Genomic DNA, 22042 nt, shown 5'->3' with positions numbered 1-22042 from the left:
CATTATTGTACCATGAGATGCTATAAGTTACGACAGAAGATGAAAGAAATTTCCGGATGATCGCAAGACGCAGGTTGCAAACAGCTTTGCACAAAAGCAGTATTGTTGCAAAATTTTTATTATCTTTTATTTTAATATTTCCACTGTAATATAATAGAGAACAAAAAAGTTCGAATAATTTAATTCCTTGAAATAGCACACAGTTCTGACCACATATCTATATAAAATGTTTGCAGCAGGTATAATCGGAATGAGAAAAATTATAATTTGCTTTCATGCAACAAAAACGAGTAATAAAAAAAGCTTCGTTGTCGATACTTTCCTTATCTGCTCGTACAATCCGCACTCGGTTCCGTTCTTTAATTCACGTCGTTTCGAGGATGTCAACGATGATTACAGTGGAGTCGCAGAAGGACTATCACGCGCGCAGGAAACACCATCATTCGCGAACGACGACGACGGCGAAGACGTCGACGACGATGACGCCAGTCGTGTCGACGACGAGGTTACCGTCTAGCACGACGGCGACCATCGCGGTCGAACAAGTGGAAGATAATCAAATACCGGAAGTGACAAGGTGGCCGACCACCGAACCCACGGAAACTTGGGAAATCACGACAACCACTATAAGCACCACTCCGAGCACCACCACGACCACCACGACGCCACCCCGTGAGTCTGAATGCGTTTAATGATCATTAGTTTCCCCACACGTGTGTGATTGTGTGTATTAATTGATCGAGTTATCTGCCTGTGTCCCTGTTTCTGCCCATTTCTCCCTTTCCTAAACTGCCATTATTTTAAAATAATTCTTAAATCATTCTTTAGATGTAGAAAATCTTTTTCTCGGTTCTCAATCCTTGTGCGTTTTACGTGTTTGTTAATTTAAAACGTACAACATCTCTCTTTCACAAATAGAACGCTTGCTTCTCAAGCTTGAGAAAAAGGAGAATTTTTAATTTCTTACGTCCGCTACTGTTAAGAAGAAGTAAATTAGGTAAATCGCCTCTGGTGATAGAAAGCGGGGCTTGATAAAGGGCCGAAGAAACAATCTGGCAGAAAAGGTAGCACGTCTCACGTCACTCTCTTTGCAGGCTTCTGCGTGGTTCAAAGGCCGAGGCAGAGCCACCAATATATAAGAGAGGGCAAGGGCAAAAGGGTGAGTCGCTCGCAATCTCCCAAGTCTCTTGCGATCGTCGTCGCTACGCAAAGCGTCCGCCGCTTTCGAAGGCTGACTCTCGCGAGACAGAAAGAAGCCGAGGGTTTTGTGGGCGTCATGCGCGCGCGGGCGGGCGAGGATTTCCAGCGGAAATCGGATATTTGCTGCATCCTAGCACCAGAATCTTACCGTAAAAGGACAGGCGAATCGATTGCGATTTCTTCTCGGACGTTGACGTCGCGACAATGCGTTTTCTTTTACCTTCTTTCTCTGTGACTTTGTCACAGTGAGCTAAAACCTTTCCGCTAAATCCAGTAATATCAAGTTTTACTATATATGCATATTGACATTAATTTTCCTCTTGATTTCTTTAAATTCCTTTTTGCTTATGGAGAGAAATAGAATAAATTATTACGCTACTCGCGAAGATCGTGGTGACGCTTTTAAGATAACATAGTGATAAACGTGTTAATTTCAACGTGTTAATTACATCCGCATAGCTCTATCGTGAGGACGAGCCGGAATGCTCGGAGCTCTGCCACTGTGGTGAGGGCGAGCAACTCGTCTGCAACACGATCTGCGTCGACTCATCACCTTGCAAGACGGACTTTGCTTTCTACAACCACGAGGCGCCGGCCTATCAAGCGCATCGGGGACCTTGTCTTTGTTACAGTGGCGGCTTCATATGCATGCGGCCTTCGCCTGGTGAGCAACCACTTCTCTCGTAACAGATGAAAAGAAAAGAAATAAATGAGAAAAGTCAATCTTGTCAAAACTCTATAATTTAATCAAGAATCGTTTTAGTCGACTGACAGAAACGTAATACAGATGCCATTCTGTATAAATCATGCTAAATACGTAATAAGCTTTTTCTTGTCTCTAAATCTGAATTCGCGACACGAGATAAAATACAATTTTCGAATAACCTCAACAGGAAATGATTTTTCCTCGCACCGTGCAATACCATCGTTGTGCTATTTGTGCAGACACATACAGTATACCACACGGAGTTTTCATGTTCCTGGGGTACAGCGAAAAAGACGAGACCTTATTGAAGCAGCACAACAACGTGACCGTGCTGGACGCGGTGTCGTCTCTTGACAATTTCATGAGGGAAGAAGTCAATAATCAGGTAAGAAATAATCTAATTTTGATAGTTAATGCTACTGACACCGTGCGACATGCTGCGATTGATATTTCCGTTTTATTAATATTGGATATGTCACACCTTTGAAATGTAAAAACGTCCGTTCGAATCTTGGATTTGGAATTATCTCGGATCGATGCCTCACGAATATTGAAAACCTACTCAGTGAGGAATCTAAAATTGGTCAATTATTCCGGGATTTATTACGTCGGCCGTCGTGCGTTAGTCATTCGACGCGTCAAAGAGGAGGCAGGGATCGATGGAAGCAACCCCCAGGAAAATTCCCAGAATGCAATTAATGCGCATCACCTCCAATCGGCCGCGCGAAATCCCGATAATGAGAAACGTCAATGGGAAACGTAACGGCACTCGTCAAACTGCGCATCGATTAAAAAGTAAATCGGACTGCACGTGCGGAATTTAATAACGGCGCTGCGTCACTATTAACTACTACTACTACTACTACTATCTGTCTATATCTGCACCAAAAGACCAACTCTTTCCCGTCTTCCATTTACAGACAGTATGCACGCTCTTCTTGTACAACGCGACCCGAGAAAACGTGATTGCAGTGGCGCGGCTCGGGACCGACAATCCACCCTTAAATAGCAGCCAGGCACAGAGTCTGCAGCACCTGCTGCGCGTCAAGGTAAGCGAATCTCGGATGGACCGTTTCGCACCGCACCAGGGGGAAATTGAAAGCTCCGGCACGAGAGCTGGATAAGTCCACGAATGCACTTTTCGAGAAACCACGGCGCGACAAAACGCGCCCGAGAGAGACGGCTTTATCATTTCATTTATCGTTTCTTCCCAGGCATTCTCCAGGGCAAATGAATGAACACACGAGGGATATTTTAATATAATTATTTTTGTACAATCTGCGTTTTGGTATCTGAACTTGATGGTGAAAATAACGTAAAATAATTCTCTAGAGAACCGCACCCTCAATTGTACATATTGTATGTAATTTTTGCTACTTGCTGAATTAATGCGGTATCAAATTTTCATATTGAAGCATCACGCAATTGAAATTATATAATATTTATTTTTAAAACTTTGTTGTATCGTATTTTTAATTATAGCAAAAATATGTAGCAAAGTATTGGGTCGTCCGGAAAGTTCGTGCCGATTTTTAATAGATGGTGTTGGAACATGTCTGAATATATCAATGTTATTGAAAACATACGATTTATATACATATGCTTAAAGGTGACATTTCAACACATCTTTAGGAAAAAAGTTGTTTGAGATAAATTGATTCGTGTCAGTTTTGTACTCTTTTGAAGATGGAAGAAAACAAAGAACATTTTAGACACTTGATGCTTTTCTATTACCGGAAAGGCAAAAATGCCTCACAAGCAACAAATTCGATATGTTCTGTTTACGGAGAAGGCGCTTTAGCTGAAAGAACCGTACGTAAGTGGTTCGCTAAGTTTAGAGCTAGTGATTTTAACCTTAAAGACCAAGAACGCTCGGGCAGACCCTTTACTACTGATGATGACCAAATCAAGACACTGATCGAGAATAACCCGCGCTACACGACACGTGAATTAGCAAAGATACTGAAAATATCTAAAACCACTGTCCACGATCATGTAGTGAAGCTTGGTTACGTAAGTCGCTATGATGTATGGGTTCCACATAATTTGGCCGAAAAAATTTAATGGATCGCATTTCCATCTGCGACTCGCTGTACAAGCGCAATGAAAACGTACCATTTTTGAAGCAATTAGTGATGGGTGACGAAAAATGGATCATTTACAACAACGTAGAACGAAAAAGATCCTGGGGTAAGCAAAATGAACCAGCATTAACCACTCCGAAAGCCGGCCTTCATCCAAAAAAAGTCATGCTCTGTGTCTGGTGGGATTGGAAAGGAATCCTATATTATGAGCTCCTACCACACAACCAAACGATAAATGCAGATAAGTACTGCTCGCAACTGGACGAATTAAAGACAGCGATTCAGGAAAAAACGTCCAGAATTAGCTAATAGGAAGGGCGTCGTGTTCTATCAGGACAATGCCAGACCTCATGTTTCTTTGACTATCCGACAAAAATTGTTGGAGTTTGGCTGGGATGTGCTACCTCACCCACCGTATTCACCAGACATTGCACCTTCAGACTTTCACTTATTTAGGTCTTTGCAAAATTCTTTTAGCGGCAAGAACTTCAACTCTTTGATCGACATAAAAAACCACCTTGAGGAGTTTTTCGCCGAGAAACCTAAGAAGTTCTGGGAGAATGGAATCTTCCAGTTGCGTGAAAGATGGACAAAGGTTGTGAAACAAAACGGTGCATACATAAGTCAATAAATATTTATCGACATAAAAAAATGTTGCCTTTGAATTTTCCTTTAAAATCGGCACGAACTTTCCGGACGACCCAATAGTAGTAATACGAACGAAGGTTTGTAGAATTTATGAGGGTTTTGAAGGTCTCGGCTTGAAGAAGGACTGATCGCGTGAACGACGGCGATTCGATGCATGCGTGTGCGTGCACCCAACAGGAAGTCGGTGCGAGAGGGCGATAACAGGTCCTCTCGCGAAAGTTTTAATTTCCCCGACGAATCTTGGCGTCGCTCAGGCGGAATTATCGTAATTAATCGGCACGTTCCTTGCCGAATTTTACCCTCCGCCGCGATAGATCTCGACCAGGCGCAGATCGCCGATCAATCTCCGGGTTATTGCACGCGAGAATGCGAGCTTACGCGTGTCCGGAACGCATAATGCATGCTCGCTTAAAATGCATGCAGAGTGATTAAAACCCTGTAATTACGGTCGGTTTACGTGCATGGTGTTGCAATTCAAAGCATACCTGATATCTCATTATAATTAAATTGATGACGCGTTAAAACATTGAATCAACAAAACTGCTGATTGTAAGTAATACCTTATATTATCGTTGTTAATTAAATTTATCAACGACCACATGAAGATGAGTTTTCCTGTTTGGCGAACGTATTCCATAAATGTTTAACATGGCAAAACCTTTTGTAATCGCGAATTCTCAACGTCGAAAAATTTATACGAAAAAAGGATGGATCGGCCGACGCCAAACAACGCGCCAATTCGAATCCAGAATACCTCCATCAAGTTGCAAATGGAGCGGCGCTTGATCGTAGATTGGAAATCGCCCCGGGAACTTGTATGGCTCTGTAAAATGCGTGCCGCAAGCAGAAAGCGACATGCGTTTACCGGCATGTACAGGGTGTCGAGGAGATGCGTCAAAATTGCTCAATGCGGAACGACATTGACGAGAAATTACATACTATTTCGATTTAAAAGTTGCGTAGGAAATATTGACGAAAATTTCTCAGCTGTATCGTGCTGTACATGCGACCTAAGAGTTGTGCTGAATTTTGAAAAAATTGTTAACGATACTGAGAATTTCAGAAATTAATTATCAGAAATTTAGAACATTATTTTGAATTAATAAACCGTAGAAAAATAATCTGCTTGTCTTTACATAATAAGAAATTTGTTGCAGAAATTATTAACGTGGTATACTTAATGTGATATACAGAAATAAATATTACATTTTGTTCCTCACTAATTTCTCGTTGATTGATTTAATCAGTTTGATGGAACACATAATTAATTAAGCAAGTTGAAATAATTGAACGATATATTCAGTAAAACAAAAAGAGAATATGCTTCGTATTTTGGATATCGAAGCAACAAATAATGTATCACGTGACTGATAACTTCGCTCAGCGAATGCCCATGAATGGCTTTAAATAACGGCTCGACCGAGAGCGAGAGCGTCTGACGGGATTACGGGAATTCGTTTCTGCTGTTACCAGCGGGAGAGATAGTTTCGATTGGAGCGAAATGGCCAACTGGGCGACTTTGCGATAGATATATAGATAAATAGATTGAGGATCGGCCAGAGATCACGGGATCGCATTAAGCAACAACCGCGAAAGAGAAAGACGAGTTTAGGGAATTGAGTGAACTTACCGACCTCGGGATGACCGTTATCGTTGGTAGAAGAGTATCCTGTATCTTTCCTTTCCACTTCCACAGCTGGAGAACTCTTCTTTCCAAAAGAGTTCAAGGAAGAATCATTCTCAATCACCTCCCGATTATCTCAAGTGACATAACTTGAGTTACTTGCGCTAAATGCCAAGAATAAATTATAAAACAGACAAATTTTCTACATCGGCAAAATATAAAGAACGTATAATTTCGGACAAACGTGTTGAAGTCTGTATTATGATGTGCTCTATTAAAATGAACGAAAACTTGGAGACATCAAATGATCAATGATATGAATTTTTTTCGCGCGCAAGATACGTTCCGCAATTTTTGGATTCGCATAAGTTTCTTTGGCAGTCGGCCCGCGATCCATCCCCGAAGTCATCTCATGCCCGTTGGTCTCCCAATGTCCCGTAAACCCACGGGACTCGTAGCGGCAACGGAATGCACCATGGAGCGAAAGGGGATGGAGACTTGCATTTTCCTCCAATGACTGCACGTCGCGGCTACATACGTCATAAAACTTTGCTAATATACCGGAGGGCCGCGGCAGCATCTTTGCGCCGGCGACTCGGAATCGTTTCTCTCGCGCCAGGACCGGCATTCGTCTTATTTTCCCTCATCTTTCACTTTCCGCATCCCCTCGCATTCCCGTCTCCACCCCCGCTGTCGGCCGGGATTTATGCGATTCGAAGCTCGTGTGAACTTCGCGGCTTCCATGACGCCTCTCGCACGAATCATTATTTAAATCGTCCGCTCGTTGGTCAGTTGGATGCAACCGAACATCAAGGAAGAATTATCGATTATCTTTAATTGGGACTTCGTTCCTTGCCGCTAGTGCAATCGTTATTTTTATCTTGCGCAATTGTGCTGAACGATTTTCCTGTTTATTCGGTAACTCGACCTGATTTGATATCAATATTATATTCTTTGAATCTGTACAGCCAGTTATATACCTTTAATTAACCGCAATTGCCTCACTTGTTCACAATCTTAATATAATATAATCGACGCAAAAATTTATATTTAGTTAGTGCAAATGAGTAAATTGAACTCTTAATTTAATTTCCATCACTTCTTATTCTGATATCAAAACAGTCGACTGTTACATAACTGTTTTAAATGTTATAAACATGTTTTAAATCTTCTTCAATTCTCTAGAAATTTAAATCATTAATTATTTAGAAATTATCAAGAATGTACTGTTAAGATATTGCTTATGATTTATTCATTTTTCTATTCTAGATTCACATCTTCGCTAAATAAAATCGTAATTAAATCTTTAAGAAGCTTAATTTTTCTTCTATATCGAGACACAAGAATCCTCGGGTTAACGGTAAAAGACCGAAATGCGTTTTATGCCACCTCGTTTAGAAATAATGAGAATAGCCGCGACGCGTTGCGCAAAACAGAATTAGTCTGCGGGGTGAGTTTGCGTCGGATTAAAGATGGATTTCGGAACCTCGTGAATATCGTAACTCGAACTAACGAATTACTCTCCCGGGCGCCGAATGATACCACGATCTTTATTCAGCGCGGTGCAAAGTTACCCCCTCGACGGCGCACAGCTTAATTCCATCTTACGGCAGTTCGAGAAACGGTGAAAAAGCCGCGGTTTCCCCCGACGCTCCGTCGCGCTGCCGTTTTTCAATTATGCATTCGCATATTTTACCGGAATGCCTTGTCGCATTCAGCGACGAGCGCGACGACAGCTGCCGGACTGCATTTACGAGGTTAACAATAATTCAATGCCACCGTCTTTATACCGGTTATATACCGGGTGATCTTTTACGTGTCCAGAATTTTTGTTATTATATCGTCCAAATTTTATAAACTTCGTAATTTTCTATATTTCTGGAATCGTCGAAAATTTTGCACTTACAAAATGCACTTTTCTAATTAGTTAAAGCAAATGTCAATGTTTTAGAAAATTTATCGTATAAATTTTGCTATATGGGCGATATTGCATATCTCAGGAAATTTTAATATTTTTTGTTACATGTTACGTAGATATGTTTCATTCCTTGTATACATATGCATATGTGTTATTTCCTAGAATCTAAAATAGTCTAGAAAGATTCTCTAATCACATTCAAATCTCGTAATTCTCTATTATATACTTGCGTAGAGGAGTAATGTAATCGTTCTTTGCTAAACTTCGAAGAACTCATTCCAAATTCAAGCAATTTCTTTTGTGGATGGTTAAAATTTCGCGCATAACTGTCCTGCCTCAGTTGCGCATGAAGACGTTCTGAGAGCATGGAAAAATCTGAAAATAGCATTCTACTCGCGGGTACCATCAGAGCGAAGGATTAATAGTCTAGAAGTAGAGTACACGAGCGTCCAGAATCCCTAATAATTCAGAGAACCATCTCGACGCTATCGCCAAGTCCCTGATTCCCTACCTGCCTTTTCACCCCGCTGTTTTCCCATGAATGGTCCCTCCATTCCTTGCATGGCCGTTGTTGTTGTCTTATCGCTTCAGCGTTAAAAGCGAAATCGCAGAAAAATTGATGCTTGTTAAAATCTGTCGTCTTTTCGTTTCCGCTCAAGCTAATGGGTCTCGCCTTATTTAATATTGTCGTTAAGCGTGATTAATAAAAAATAAATAAAAAATCAAGATACACAATCACATTATCTTTTATAGTAATTATATTATAATTTGCATGACATTTTTAATGATTCTCAACATTATTGTTTAATATTTCTTTATCACTAATCGTAAAAAAAAGAAAAGACTAACAAAGGAAAGCCATCTAAATGACGCAAGGAAATTCAATGAAAAGTCACGGGAGTTTCAAGTCGATACTCGAATGCCAAGTTGAACGCGGCGGGAGGACGTTTGGAAATATAAGGAGAATGTGGAGGAGAGAAGAGAGGTATAGATGCCTTTATTGGTCTTGTGCCAATGCTTGCTATCTATGTGGAACACCTGCGTTTGCCTGATGTTCGGTCGATGTCTCGAGTGGCGACAGATCGAACAATGCGAGAGTCTTAAGACAAAAGAGAGAGCAATGGTACCTCATAATGAAACGGAGAAGAAGGGAAGGAGCATTTCTGCTTTATCTCGTTGAATTAAATTATAAGTCAAGTTTATGAGAATTCCTGATTTTATTATTATTATTATTATGATCGAGAGATTACAATTCTGCTTCTTCTCAAATTTTATAAACTTTAGTCTTATTACGAACAAAATTATCTCGCTTTTTACGAATCACAATAATTTATTACATAAATTGCAATAAATCGTATACTCGTGTGTATATACACACAAATTAATTTTTATGTCGAAATCCATTTCTTGATCAAGTGATGCATGATACTATCCAATTAGTTATATTCTCGCACATGAATCTTAGGGGATTCGTCCCAGATTCAGGAGCAGACTCGACAGAGAATCGCCACATTGGAGAGTTCCTCGATTGGTAGATAATGGAAGTAAGCGGATGAAATGGCGGTCTCGCTGTTCGGACGATATCGTCGTCTTTATTGAGATAAGGTCTCAATACCTTAATGGGTCAACGTAACGGACCAGACTGTCTGACATTTTAACGTTGTCAAGTTGCTTTGTGCAGCGAGACGTCGATACAAATACCGGATGGCACTTATTTTTGACCTCTATTTATTTTTAACTTTTGGCATCGTTACAGCATTTGCGAACAATAGACAAAAGCGATCTAGAAAAATTGAATTTAAATCTAAAATGTGTCTAAAATTTGTATTCTGCTTTTATGAAATAATTAAGTAATAAGAAAAATGATGTGGAGTATAATTAAAATTATATATCCTATTTATTATTAATTTCAAGAATTAAAAATACCGCAAACTTATTGATGCTCTGAAATCTTGTAGCATTCATGTAGAAGAGAACAAGTTGCTGTTATTATTTTGTCATTTTCGAGAGTATGGAGTACCATTTGTATATCTCTATAATGGCACACGCATGTTAAAATTTTCGGTTCGTGACGTCACCTGCGGAATAGTGAATGTTTCAATCGCACGGGCAGCGCAACCGGTTGTATCTAAAATTCTGATTTATAATTTAGAGGAGACAGCGTCGTTCCATCTGTCATAAAGAGATCGATCCAAATTTTATTACAGAAGCGGATAGAGAGGGCGAACGAAGTCCCAAGACTTCTTGCGGACTTCATCGAAAATGCATGGGAGCATCAAACTACCCAACGCTGAGTGCCTTTCTCGGATTTCTGTGTGATAGCGGAGACGCACTGCATAGCGATTGTAACGATGTCGCGATCTTCGTAACGATTAAAGCGACATTAACAAATTCGTCCAGTTGAAAGAAAACGGTCATACATAAAGCACATATCGTACTTCAAACCTCTCTTTATTGCTTTTCCATTTTTATCTTTCTTTTACTTTCTCGTTAACTCGAATTTAGCAATCAAAGAATTCTTCGTCAATTAAAGGGTTGAACATATACGGCGGCACGCATGAACGTTCGTCTAGATTCCGTTATCGGCTTTGGCGTCGCGACAACGAGGGAGAATGACGAGACTGCGGGAGACAACGTGTCCCTGATAATGGTTCCTTAGGTATACGTATCGGCGGGATGCCAATTTGACGAGGAGAGAAACGACTTGTCGTCACGGCGACACGTATTCCCGTTACGTGTTCACGTGGGCATTCCGCTCACGCGCCACGACGATCGCTTTCGACCAAACGACGCGGTTCCTCCGCGTCTATCAGCCCGCTTGGCGACAGCAAGATGAAGCGAAGGTTGCTTTTTATCAGTCACGCTGTTCGAGAGCTGACGCGTGCGGATGATCTCTCAAAGAGAAAGAAAGAGAGAGAGAGAGAGAGAGAGAGAGAGAGAGAGAGAAAGAAGAGCTTTTTCTCTCTTTCATGAGTCATTTCTCTCGTCTTATAGCTCGCGACAAGTATCAGATGGCTATGTACACTGCGTCTGAGTACTCTGATAAAATCGATTTGTTTATCACGTGAAAGCTACGTCCGATGAAATTTTTAGCATCTCTCGTCTTCGGCCATTTCCATTTGAACATCTCTCGATTATTGATCGTTGACGCGACATAATCGAGATAATCGATGTATCCGATTAACGATTGGAAAAAGGTAATACCGTAATAGCGATTTCGCTTCTGCCGCAAAACTGGAAACCGTTCGGGGATTCTCCTCGCCTGAACTTTCAATCTAATTTCGTTCCAACGGAGGACTCTTGATACACGCGAGATCTTCCTGCTGTATAAAGTTCGACGTCGAGACAGCGGCGGGCGCCGCGGGCGCGACTACAAAGCGAAAGTCAGAAAAGGACGATCTTTCATTTTTAACACGGCGTTGATGCTCCAGGCGTTTTAAAATCATCTGAGAGATCAGAAAAAGGCAGACCGCTTCTTTGATGTTCGACCCCCATCAATTTTAATCACATTTTAATGCTTGAATCTAACGGAATATTAACACATCCTGTGATTCAAATCCAGAAAGAAAATGTAAGAATTTCCGCGATTCATATAAAATTTTCAAGTTTCCTGATTAATCAGGATAAGATTGAGAATTTATGTCTATTCAAGTTTTTATGCCTATTCAAGTACCTATCTTTTCTCGTAATCATTTGATTAATTGTTTTTATTACGATTATTACATTATTATTTTATTATAATTCTTACAATTTTTCTGTTATTTATTTTATACAGAGAGACAGATTTTCATATTCTCATGCTCTTGTTCTTTAATTTGAAAGCCTCAAAGAGAAGAGAGGAAGAAGAAATTATGCCATTGTTAAAGTGGAGTCTGCTGTTATTTCATTAATTAAATTTAAGGCGCGAAATACCATCATTTTCATTTGCGCTTTTAGCGCTACTCCCTCAGGCTTTAAAAATAATAATTTTATGTAAAGAGAAAATCACAACAGACATTACAGGATCAATTGCTTCGTTTTGCTTTGCGCTCGATATTCACTCGTGAATGTTAAATGCCAGGTAACTTCCTGCATCCTGAACACGTCGATCCTCGCATAGTCTACAAAATTTCTCTTCCATTTTTAGAACAGTTCAACGGGCGCCGACGCCTTGAGGGCTTTAGAGTTTAAGAACACGCGGAACAACGGGAAAGACCCTTTAACACGCAAACTCCTTATTTTCACCGATTTAAAGGGAAGCAACTCGTGCGGGCTGCAACTGGCAGGGCTGCTCTTGCGAGTCTTGGATCCCTGAACTCGACATGCAATTATTTTACTTCGCCGAAGAGAAATTTTATTATACATTTGCAACACATGCAAAGCGGTTATGAATATATTATATATAAATATAGAATCATTCTTCATATCAATGTATTGAAGACAAAAATATCAATGATATAGAAACAGTATGAAGAGAATATAAATTATTATAAATTATTTTATTATAATTTAATCTGTTCTGTTTAATTCTTTTTTTCATTTTTACTAAATGGTACATGTAAAGTATGCAGCAATATAATCACCATAATTAACCGTAATGTGAGGAAAAGATTAGCGACAAATTGTGACCCAGAGATCATATCTATGTGATGCATTCGGCGAGCATTGAAACGAAGACGGCCCTGTCATGCGGTCGTTTCCCTTTTTGCTCCTTTAAGAGAATTTACTACCGCGTTACAACCTTTTTACACGCCGACTATAGTCGGTTCGTTTCGTTTACTTTGAAAGTTTTCGCGCAAGCTATCGCCGCGTTGCATTCGCACGTACCTACCTATCTGCCGCTCGCAACGATACCAGCCACTCTCGTGCCAATTGTTTTTTCGGATTAACGCGATTTCGGCTGCAGTTCCATTATGCACGGGATACCTTTTCAAACAGTAAATTGAAGCAAGATCCCGCGGACGCGGAGTAATTTGCTGACACGATTTCTTTTGTTCCTCTGCACGGGCGTTGCTCGCGTGTTCACGAACCATGTGCTAAAATATAAAAAATAATATACCTTGGGCACCTTGACTGATTTGACGCGACATTTCTTAAAATATGTAACGTGATAATGATACGCGTGTGATAATATCAAAACCAAAGAATTTTTGAAATCTCAACAACGCGCCTGATATTTTATCGTATGTAAAAACAATTACAAAACGGTATTTGTAATATGGTGATGTAACTTTATAACGATCTTGATCGTTCGGCCGCGCTTCCCCGCAAATCCTCTTACTCACAGACGCTTTCTTCGGTCGAAACATGGTAAAGCCGATAACGCTCATTATGCAGCTTTATGCAAGATGCACGTGGTTCCTCGGCACAGCATGTGGCGTATAGTCCGTAATTGAACGTTACGCGCAGAGTTTTGCGCTATATAATCTCCCACTATCTGACCATTATCATTAATGTACTGCAGACCCTTACGGTGACTACGATAGTTTGTTTAAACAATGATTTTGCACGGCCGGATTAAATAAGTGAATCTTGTCTAAAATGCTATTTCATGAACTTGTTTATGCAGAAGCACCTTTGTTATTTATTATTTGAGAGCCTCTAGATGTTTTAACGATCTCTAATAGTATTAGATGGATGGATGAATTCCATGTACTTTATGAATATACACGAAGTCGAATAAGTCATATGTGACTCATACCTAACGTGTTAATTGCGCGTATATCAGTTAATATGACAGCATGAATTTAATCTGATTAGTTCATAGCTAAAGAAACGATTTTTATTTACATTGCATTCTATTTTATCGTTTTATAAAAATTAATCGAAATCTATTTTACCTTTAACAATAATTTGATGAAGAATTCATCAATAAAATGCAATGAATCAGAACGTCCTACATATTTAAAATGTTAGACGATGTTTTGAAACAATATTTGTGTCTACTCTATCGATTATCAGCGATTTATTTATATTTTGACGAAAGCAATAGCCGCGGAACTTCCGTTTGTCGAAATTTAAAATATATGGAAACAATTAAATGGAGTGCAGAGATTCTTTATGTACCTTAGCAATTTATAACAATACGTGTACAGAATTGAAAGGGACAAAAAACGCAGAGCAAAAAGCAGCTATAAGTGTGGCACAAAATTACCTGTATTGATCGTAAGTACTCTGAAGTCAAGAGGAAAACAACTTTTTGTATTTGTGTCCGCGCGAATTGCCAGAAAAATTGCGAGGAGGCTACGAGGAGTTGTCGGCAATTCGACCACTTACAAGCCACAGCAAATCCTCTTACCCCTTATAACCGTTTTAGCTTCTTGAAGGGCGGACGGAAAGGGCTTTTAAACGGGACGGCGATTAGCGTCGACGCGCGAGATTTAAGATCCGCCAAATCTGGCGATTACTCGAACGAGCTAAAATCGCTTTCACAGAAGAAAGAGGGGAAGAGAGATGGCACAAAGAAGAGATGCCGAAGACTTAACCGACCCATGCCAAGGTCAAGATTTGCACCCTCCAACAAGGACAGACGCGGAAAAATGGTGAGACGTTGGATAGTCGAGGACTCGCTCGCTTCGATGACATACACCGAGGATGAAATATGAACGGGGTTTCCGTTAACGATGCTACCTCCGGCAAGAAAAAGGGGACGAGCTTCTCAACGCGACGCCGACGGTTTTTCAACAAAATGGTATTAAACGTAGAGTGAAGCAGGATAGAATATATGTTCCTGGATCGAGAATCTCGCGGAACCCGATGTACACGCAAAAGATACAGAATCACAAAGAAATCTAAGAGAAAACAGTTAACGGCATCGTAAAGAGTAGATTCTCACAATAGAGAATAAATGAAATTACGCGAAGTAAAGACAAAAGTTACTTCTATGATCTCAGTAAATCTCATCGTCTCGCTCGTGCTCGCGCGTGATAATCCAGGGATTAATAACAGTAGTAAGCAATAATCCTTAAGTACATCTATAAACGTGAAATGGTACCACGTTGAACCGTAAAGTTCACTGTCGCAAACTGTCTTTGTCTCGTAACTCTCCCCTACGCGCGCGTAACCAAGAGAAAACTTGATATTTTTAAAGTTAAAGGGCTCCGCAACCTTGCCTGCCGAAGGGAGAGCTCGCTATCGCTTTCCGCGAGCGTTATGCTCATTTGCATTGCGTGACGAGCCCGCTTTCCGCAAACCTTTACGTGTTACAAGGCCGGTGTGCGTTGCATGTCGTTACTCCTTCTCTTCGAGAGTTTCTTTTTTTTTCTTTCTCTTCTACCCTCATCGGTGACTCTTACCCTTTACTTCTATCCTTATCCTGGCGGTTTTCACCCGCGCCGCTCCTCGTCCTTTTTTTACGCTTCTTACCCCTTACGTCCTAACGAGCAACGTCGAGCAGGCTCCTCGACGTCGTTATTGATTAAGTGGCCACGCGAAAGCGCGCCCGGATTCTTTAACGACGAAATTTTATTGTCGGCTGCCTCGCGACGGCAATTTTCCTCCTCCTCCCCTTGTACCTGCTTCTCGTCCTCATGATGGCGACTCGACGGTAAAAAATTCTGAGGCACGAAATGCGACGCGCCACATGATCAGTATCGTTGCTTTTAGTGCCAAAAAATTCTCTTGCCACGAAATTCTACTACGCTAATAAATTCTTTTAATCCAAATAATCCAAATAATCTGAAAAAATAGACTTTAAAGAAATATTTGAAAGAATTGTATCTATAAATTATTCATGTTGCTACATATGAAACAAATCGCGGAAAGGCAAATCTTCCCACAGAATTAATCCTTACAGACTGCTGTAATTATTCCATCCTTGATCCTCCTGTACTATTACAGCTACAGCATCATCGCATCATTCACGCATGAATTCTGTATCCGCTCTATTATACATTGGCAGCATTGTCTCATCGCTTCGAGCCGTAATTACGAGTTGTCTTCGACGAGCGACGACAGGAACAATCGTTGCCCGATATCAGGTGTATTTGCCCGATTGAAAGGGAGGATATTGAGTGAGATGCAAGGGCTAATGGAGAGATCGCCGTTGTAGGATAAATCTTCCTCCTATTACCTCACTGACTCCTATACAGAGTGCCTCAGGAGTCAAACCTCGTATATAGCATAGTACAATACATACATCGACTGTATGCAAGCCAGCAAAACTTTATCTGAACGTCACATGAGTTCTTCCGCAATATTCAGACTTAAAGTAATACTTTAACTCTAGATCTTTTAAATTATCAACAATTCTTAGTTTTAAATATTTACGTAATAAATTTTCAGAGAGCCAAGAATGTATGTTAAAATATAGTTTATTTTAAATAAGAATAAAAAAATATAAGGTATCATTTTTTCTATTTATCTTAAATAGAACTCAAATCCGTAATATCATAAAATATCTACATATTTGTAACTAATTACGTTTAACAATTGTTTATTAAGACAATTTTATCTGCTGACAATTAATTAAAAATTCAAGGAGGAGACAAAAGGAAATGCGAGAAATTTGGAACACGCTGTACACATTGTGCCTCTTCCTCTCTGTTCTGTCAACATACACGAGGCCGCACTTTGACGTAATCACTCCTCCATCCAGAAATCCAATTAGTCGACCATTAATAAGGGATTTGTCCTGACGGAAGAGATAATAGTACCTGCCCCATCGTCAGCTGCACAGTTGCACCTGCAAGCGCACTGCACCGCGTCTTGCACCTGTCTTCACTCGCGCGGGGATAAATGGCCGATCCCATGACGACGCCGGTTGTAAGGAGAACCATTAGTTCTGGTGATCGCGAATTGAGATCGTCCTTCGTACGGAATAGCACTATCATGCTCGCTTAATGCCACTGCAGTTTAGCTCGTAACATTTCTTTGGGGCTACTGAACAATTTCCTGCAGAGATAAGGGCGAATCTTGCGTCCAAGGCTTTGGAAGAAGTCTGACTATATCTGAACTTTACTACTGAAGTGAATAAAAATTCTGAATTTTATTCTTTAAAATTAAGTACTTAATTAATATAAATTATTTTTGTAATTATTATCATATAATATTTTTAATACGCAAGATATTGATACAATCATTTGTATGCACAATAATATTCATAATATAATAATATAATAATTTGTACATTATTCGACAATTTGTGTAATAATGACTTAAACTGTAGTAGAAGCAATACAAATCCAATTTGAACAGTCAATCTACTTGATCGATCCAATGCACTAGTTCATGTATCTAGATATACAATAATAATTATTTGACCATTAATTGGCAAGCTCAATTTATTAATCAAATTGTGACGTAATAAAGCAATCCAGTTAACTTACAGAAGGACACCGACAATTTTCCAGGTGTTTACGATAGTGTTATTAGACTTGCGTGAAAAATATGTTTTCCCTTTACTTGTACATCAGTATCACGTATGATTTCGTCTCATGATGATCGAATGGATTTTTGTCACTTCTACTTTGATTCTCACATATGTGTTAAATTAACAGTGTGTTGATTTATTATATTATATATACTTATTTTTAATTATTGACGTGCAAACATGTGAGTAGAATTATTTGTATAATTTATGATGTAATTGATAACAGCATATTTAATACGTTGTTCATTTCAGTTTGAAATCATGATTATTGCGTCCACAATATTTCATAGTTCTAATGTTATTGTGAAGGAATTTTTGATGTAATATCATTATCTTTGTCTGAAGAGGACCAGAAACCTTGGTCGAAACGTCACAATTTGATTAATAAATTGAGCTTGCCAATTAATGGTCGAATAATTATTATTGTATATCTAACTTACACATTGGCGAAGAAATTGGAATACATTCATGTATCTAATTAAACTTTATCACGTCGCAGATCTCTGAGCTCACATCACCACGAGATTAATCTTCCAGATTTGTCATTACACTCAACCTTCTCGAAATCGCTTTAATAATGATTTGCCAAAAATTACGTTCGTACACGATCATTGAGCACGGCCTTGATCGTTTCCGTCTCCTAAGCCGCTTAGAATCGCTTGCGCTACATGATCCTTTGTGGATGAGGTCGACGTTATTCGTAGAAGGATATCTGTACTTTCTAAAATTAGGTATTCATGTAGATGGTTTATTAGCTTTCCTTGTACACACTCGTCCATGCATTTGGAAATTTTCGAATAAATGTATTAGCGCGTGTCTACCTATAAACCGAAATTATTTCAGCGGAACGCAACATAACGCGAATGTGCTTCTAACCCCGGATTAATACAGTAAGAGAGGCACGTACCGCATAATACAAGAGGGCGTAAATTAGAACAACCATCGAGCTCTGCCCGTGAGTTTCGTCATGTGGCACAGCTCGGTATTAATTAAAGCATAACGTTAAACAACCGACATAAACAGCTGTACGTTATGTTCGGCACGAAATCGTGGCAGCTCGTCATCGAATTGATAATTTCGATCGCAATTAATTATTTCAGAAGAGCAATACGCAGTTATTATACAGTTGAGTTTATTTGTATCGAGCTTTGATAATGACGATAGCTGATGATTGTTAAAAAATTTTAATATCTGCTAATTGCTTGTTAGTTATTTAATGCTCTTTCCATTGAGTATTAATTAAAATGTGCGTTGGAAGACAAATATAATATCAACATCAGAATTATTATTATGATAATTATTATTATTCCGCAAAGCACAAAATGTTTTTTAACAAGTATCTCTAATTAATAACTGACGATAATTCAACGTGAACAAAGGTCTGTGAAACTCTGTCTGATTTTAGTTCTAAAAGCTCTTTGGTTTTATTTAATTTCGTTAAGGTCTCTATTAAAGTTTTTTTATCTCCACTAAAGGACTGATTTTACTAAAGAAGCACAAACGAGAGTTCCGCGGAAGAAACTGTTACGTATTATACTTGCATTATTTCGTGGCAAAGCTGGATTAAATAAAATATTATCCAGGAAAAAATTAAGCGCATGTCGGTTGATGTTGAAGCAAGACGGAAGATAAGCTGCGCAATCCGCAAGGTAAAAAAGTAGGAGTTACATATCCGTAACGTACAATACTGTTGCGAATCTGCCAGGTAATCCTGATGAAAAAAAAGAAACCACGCCGTACATTTGCATTCAAAACTGGATTATTCTAGTAGGAAAAGCACACACACACGAAGGCACGTAGTAATTAAAAGCCTCACCAACTTTCCGTCGTAATAGAATTATGATGATATAATAAAAAGAATAAAATAAGTGACCGGCGATTTTCACATACTCAGCTATTCTACTTAATATACAACGATTATGCAACGCGAACCTACTAAATAATAAGCTCATCAGTTTTTGATTAACTCCACGATTAATTAGTCTCAATAAGTATATCAAGAAGAAGAAAGTTACATATTAGTAAAATAAAAAGTATCTTTCATTTTTGTTTATTGTAAGATCCACGAGATAAAAGATTGGTGCTTTTATTCATTTGTTCGTTTGATGAATTTTAACATTTAATATGGCGAGATCAAAAGAACTTACAAAAGTTTGAATTTGTATAAAAGAACTTCCAATAATTCTTAGGTGATTTAATTGAAGCCACCTAAAAATGTGTAAATATTATTTTCCTGTTTTCCTGTGCAGCGTACCTTTTATTTCGAATATCGAAATTCCATAATTATATACTTGATCGCAAAATGGGCAAAACCCGGAGGTAAAAGGAAGCGTGAAACATCCCGAATGTATCTGGCTAAGTTTTTAGGCTAATTGAATGGAACTACGCGAAGCGGTAATAACCCAAACACGGCCGGACAAAAGCCCAGTGCGATAATTCATTTTACGTATTGGCTGGTGCTAATTGTAGTCCCGAGTTTCTCGCGCGTTGCCGGTTAATTACCGAATATACGGATACGCCGCAACATTGTTTCGTGGTATCTTTACTGTCGCGTGTGCCGCGTACCAAGTGTCCCATGAAACATATTCCTCGAGGAAGATATAAGCAATAGTTACGTGAATTTCAGATAGATCAATCGTCGCAATTATAAAGATGACAATTTCTCTAAACATGAAACTAAAATATTAATAAAACGTCTTTTTGCAACTTTAAGAGCACAGAATACATCATGCTAACGCACGCAACGCGCGACATATTTAAATCTGCAATATAGACTAGATGCACTGCGATCGAAGACGTATCTCAAATTAGACGATTTACGTCCTTTTTCTACGAGCGCCAAAGGTATCACGGTCGAATACGCCGAAACTTTCATTCCACGCTGGTAGCTACGCTGGCTCGTCACGGCGAAGTTATTCGCGCAAGATTCCAGCTTCCACGCGGAATTTAATCTCATTGAAAACCTCGCTCGCCGTGAAACGAGAGGGCGAAACGCGGGCGTCGAGAAATCTGGTCGGGCCACGTGGCGCACCAGAAAGATATCACCAAAAATCGCTGCCAGCCTCGCGGGCTCCTACGCCGGAAATTAAAGATTCAACGAGCCGAGGGTAATTTTGGGGACGAGGAACAAGGACCGCGCGTGAAGGGTGGCCGGGAGAGGGTTGAAAATGGAAATCGATGCCGAATTCGGTCCGGAATGTGGTAGAGAAGGAAGAGGGTGGGGTTACATTCGACATCGTTAAGTCGTATTCGAGGGAAACTCGTATTCTGGAGGAACAACTATTGATAGTGGAGCGGAAAACGCGCGTACTTTCACGGAGATTATACTTTCGTGGAGATTTATTTCGATCGTTATGTTATAACAATTCGAAATGTATCAGAGCTGTCGTCGCTCCTTTCCTCTACGGGTTCTTTGATCAAGATAGCTTCTCTTCGAGTTCGATACATTCTTTTCATATCATTGTAATGTTTTTATGTATCAGTCTATTAAGAAATTTAAATTCAAATGCGATAACAATATTTACATATATATATATAATTACAATTATATTCACGTAATTATGTCGATAATCAAGCTATAATCATTATAATAAACATGCAAACATACAAAAGATTTAGTTTCAAAGATCTTCTAATTAAACACCAATTTGAATTTCCGTCGAAGCAAAGTTCGCTTTGAATTAAGATTGCTTCGAACTAAATGCTCTTATTAACGCGTTGACCAAAGTGCTCAATTTACAGAAGGAGTGCGCGTCGATGATGCAAGACCTTAGCGACAAGATCAACAATAAGCACCACGAGGTACACATGCATCCGTTGCTCTCAATCTTCAAGATGGCCGAGGTGGAAATCAAGATGCCCTACAGCAATGAGGCGGCGATCTCCAGGTCATCGTCGGCGTTCCTCGTCGTTCTGCTTGTCTTTGTCGGACTTCTCGGCTCGATCTGTCCCTTCGGTTCGTGACAGGGACATCAGAACACCACGAGGAGTCTGTATCGAGCGTCTCCCTCGCGGAAGATCGCTTGGATAATCACTGCTCCAACAAGAACAGAGGAGTCCAGCCGGACGAGAGAGAACTCGTGGCCTTAAAAGGCATAGATCAACGAAGAGAAGAGCTCCCGCCTTCTCCTCGATCGCCGTGCGGATCCACGGATCGCAGGGATCGACCGGCGGATCCGCACAGCGATCCCTCCACCTTTCCGCTGATCGCAGATCGCTCACCGCGCGCCGAAGATATTATTAAATGTATATTGATGTTTAATGGTATTTTTATTACCGCACCTCGACGCGGAGCGTTCTCGAGCATTGTTCGTAATCCTCTGATCGTCACCGGAACACGCGGCTCCAGATTTACTTCTGTAACATGCCATGAAAACGTCAATTAATCGAACGTGCGTATTAATTGTTATAGACAAATTTATTTGCATCTAGAAGTAAATATTTCTGAAAAATTTTCTTTTCAATGTATAACGCTGGTTTACTTTATCCGTTTATCCATATAATTTTTATGACA

The 22042-nt window shown here is 39.7% G+C and overlaps 2 protein-coding genes across 5 annotated transcripts in view; one reads left to right on the top strand and one right to left on the bottom strand.

Annotated features, from left to right (window-relative positions):
* The window catches only part of LOC105286441, a 38264-nt gene extending 16745 nt beyond the window's left edge, over positions 1–21519 (top strand). The window contains exons 6-11 of the mRNA XM_026968503.1: positions 400–672; positions 1095–1159; positions 1660–1864; positions 2146–2291; positions 2827–2955; positions 21271–21519. Coding sequence (XP_026824304.1) covers positions 400–672; positions 1095–1159; positions 1660–1864; positions 2146–2291; positions 2827–2955; positions 21271–21492 — 1040 coding nt within the window. The 3' untranslated portion in view covers positions 21493–21519. The remainder of the gene's footprint in view (positions 1–399; positions 673–1094; positions 1160–1659; positions 1865–2145; positions 2292–2826; positions 2956–21270) is intronic.
* Positions 1–22042, bottom strand: part of LOC105277251 (potassium voltage-gated channel protein Shal) — a 153969-nt gene that overhangs the window by 8190 nt on the left and 123737 nt on the right. The window contains exon 5 of one of the 4 annotated variants that reach the window (XM_026968504.1): positions 21780–21885. The exons of 2 other annotated variants lie outside the window; for them this stretch is intronic. In XM_026968504.1, coding sequence (XP_026824305.1) covers positions 21880–21885 — 6 coding nt within the window. In that variant the 3' untranslated portion in view covers positions 21780–21879. Of the gene's footprint in view, positions 1–21779; positions 21886–22042 lie in introns of those variants that run through there. One more of the 4 variants, XM_026968509.1, reaches the window with a different exon arrangement.

The sequence above is a fragment of the Ooceraea biroi genome, chromosome 3 (genome assembly GCF_003672135.1).
Source record: "Ooceraea biroi isolate clonal line C1 chromosome 3, Obir_v5.4, whole genome shotgun sequence".
Lineage (NCBI taxonomy): Eukaryota > Metazoa > Arthropoda > Insecta > Hymenoptera > Formicidae > Ooceraea > Ooceraea biroi.
Note: the sequence above shows the minus strand (reverse complement) of the source record. Positions and strands in the feature narration are given on the sequence as shown.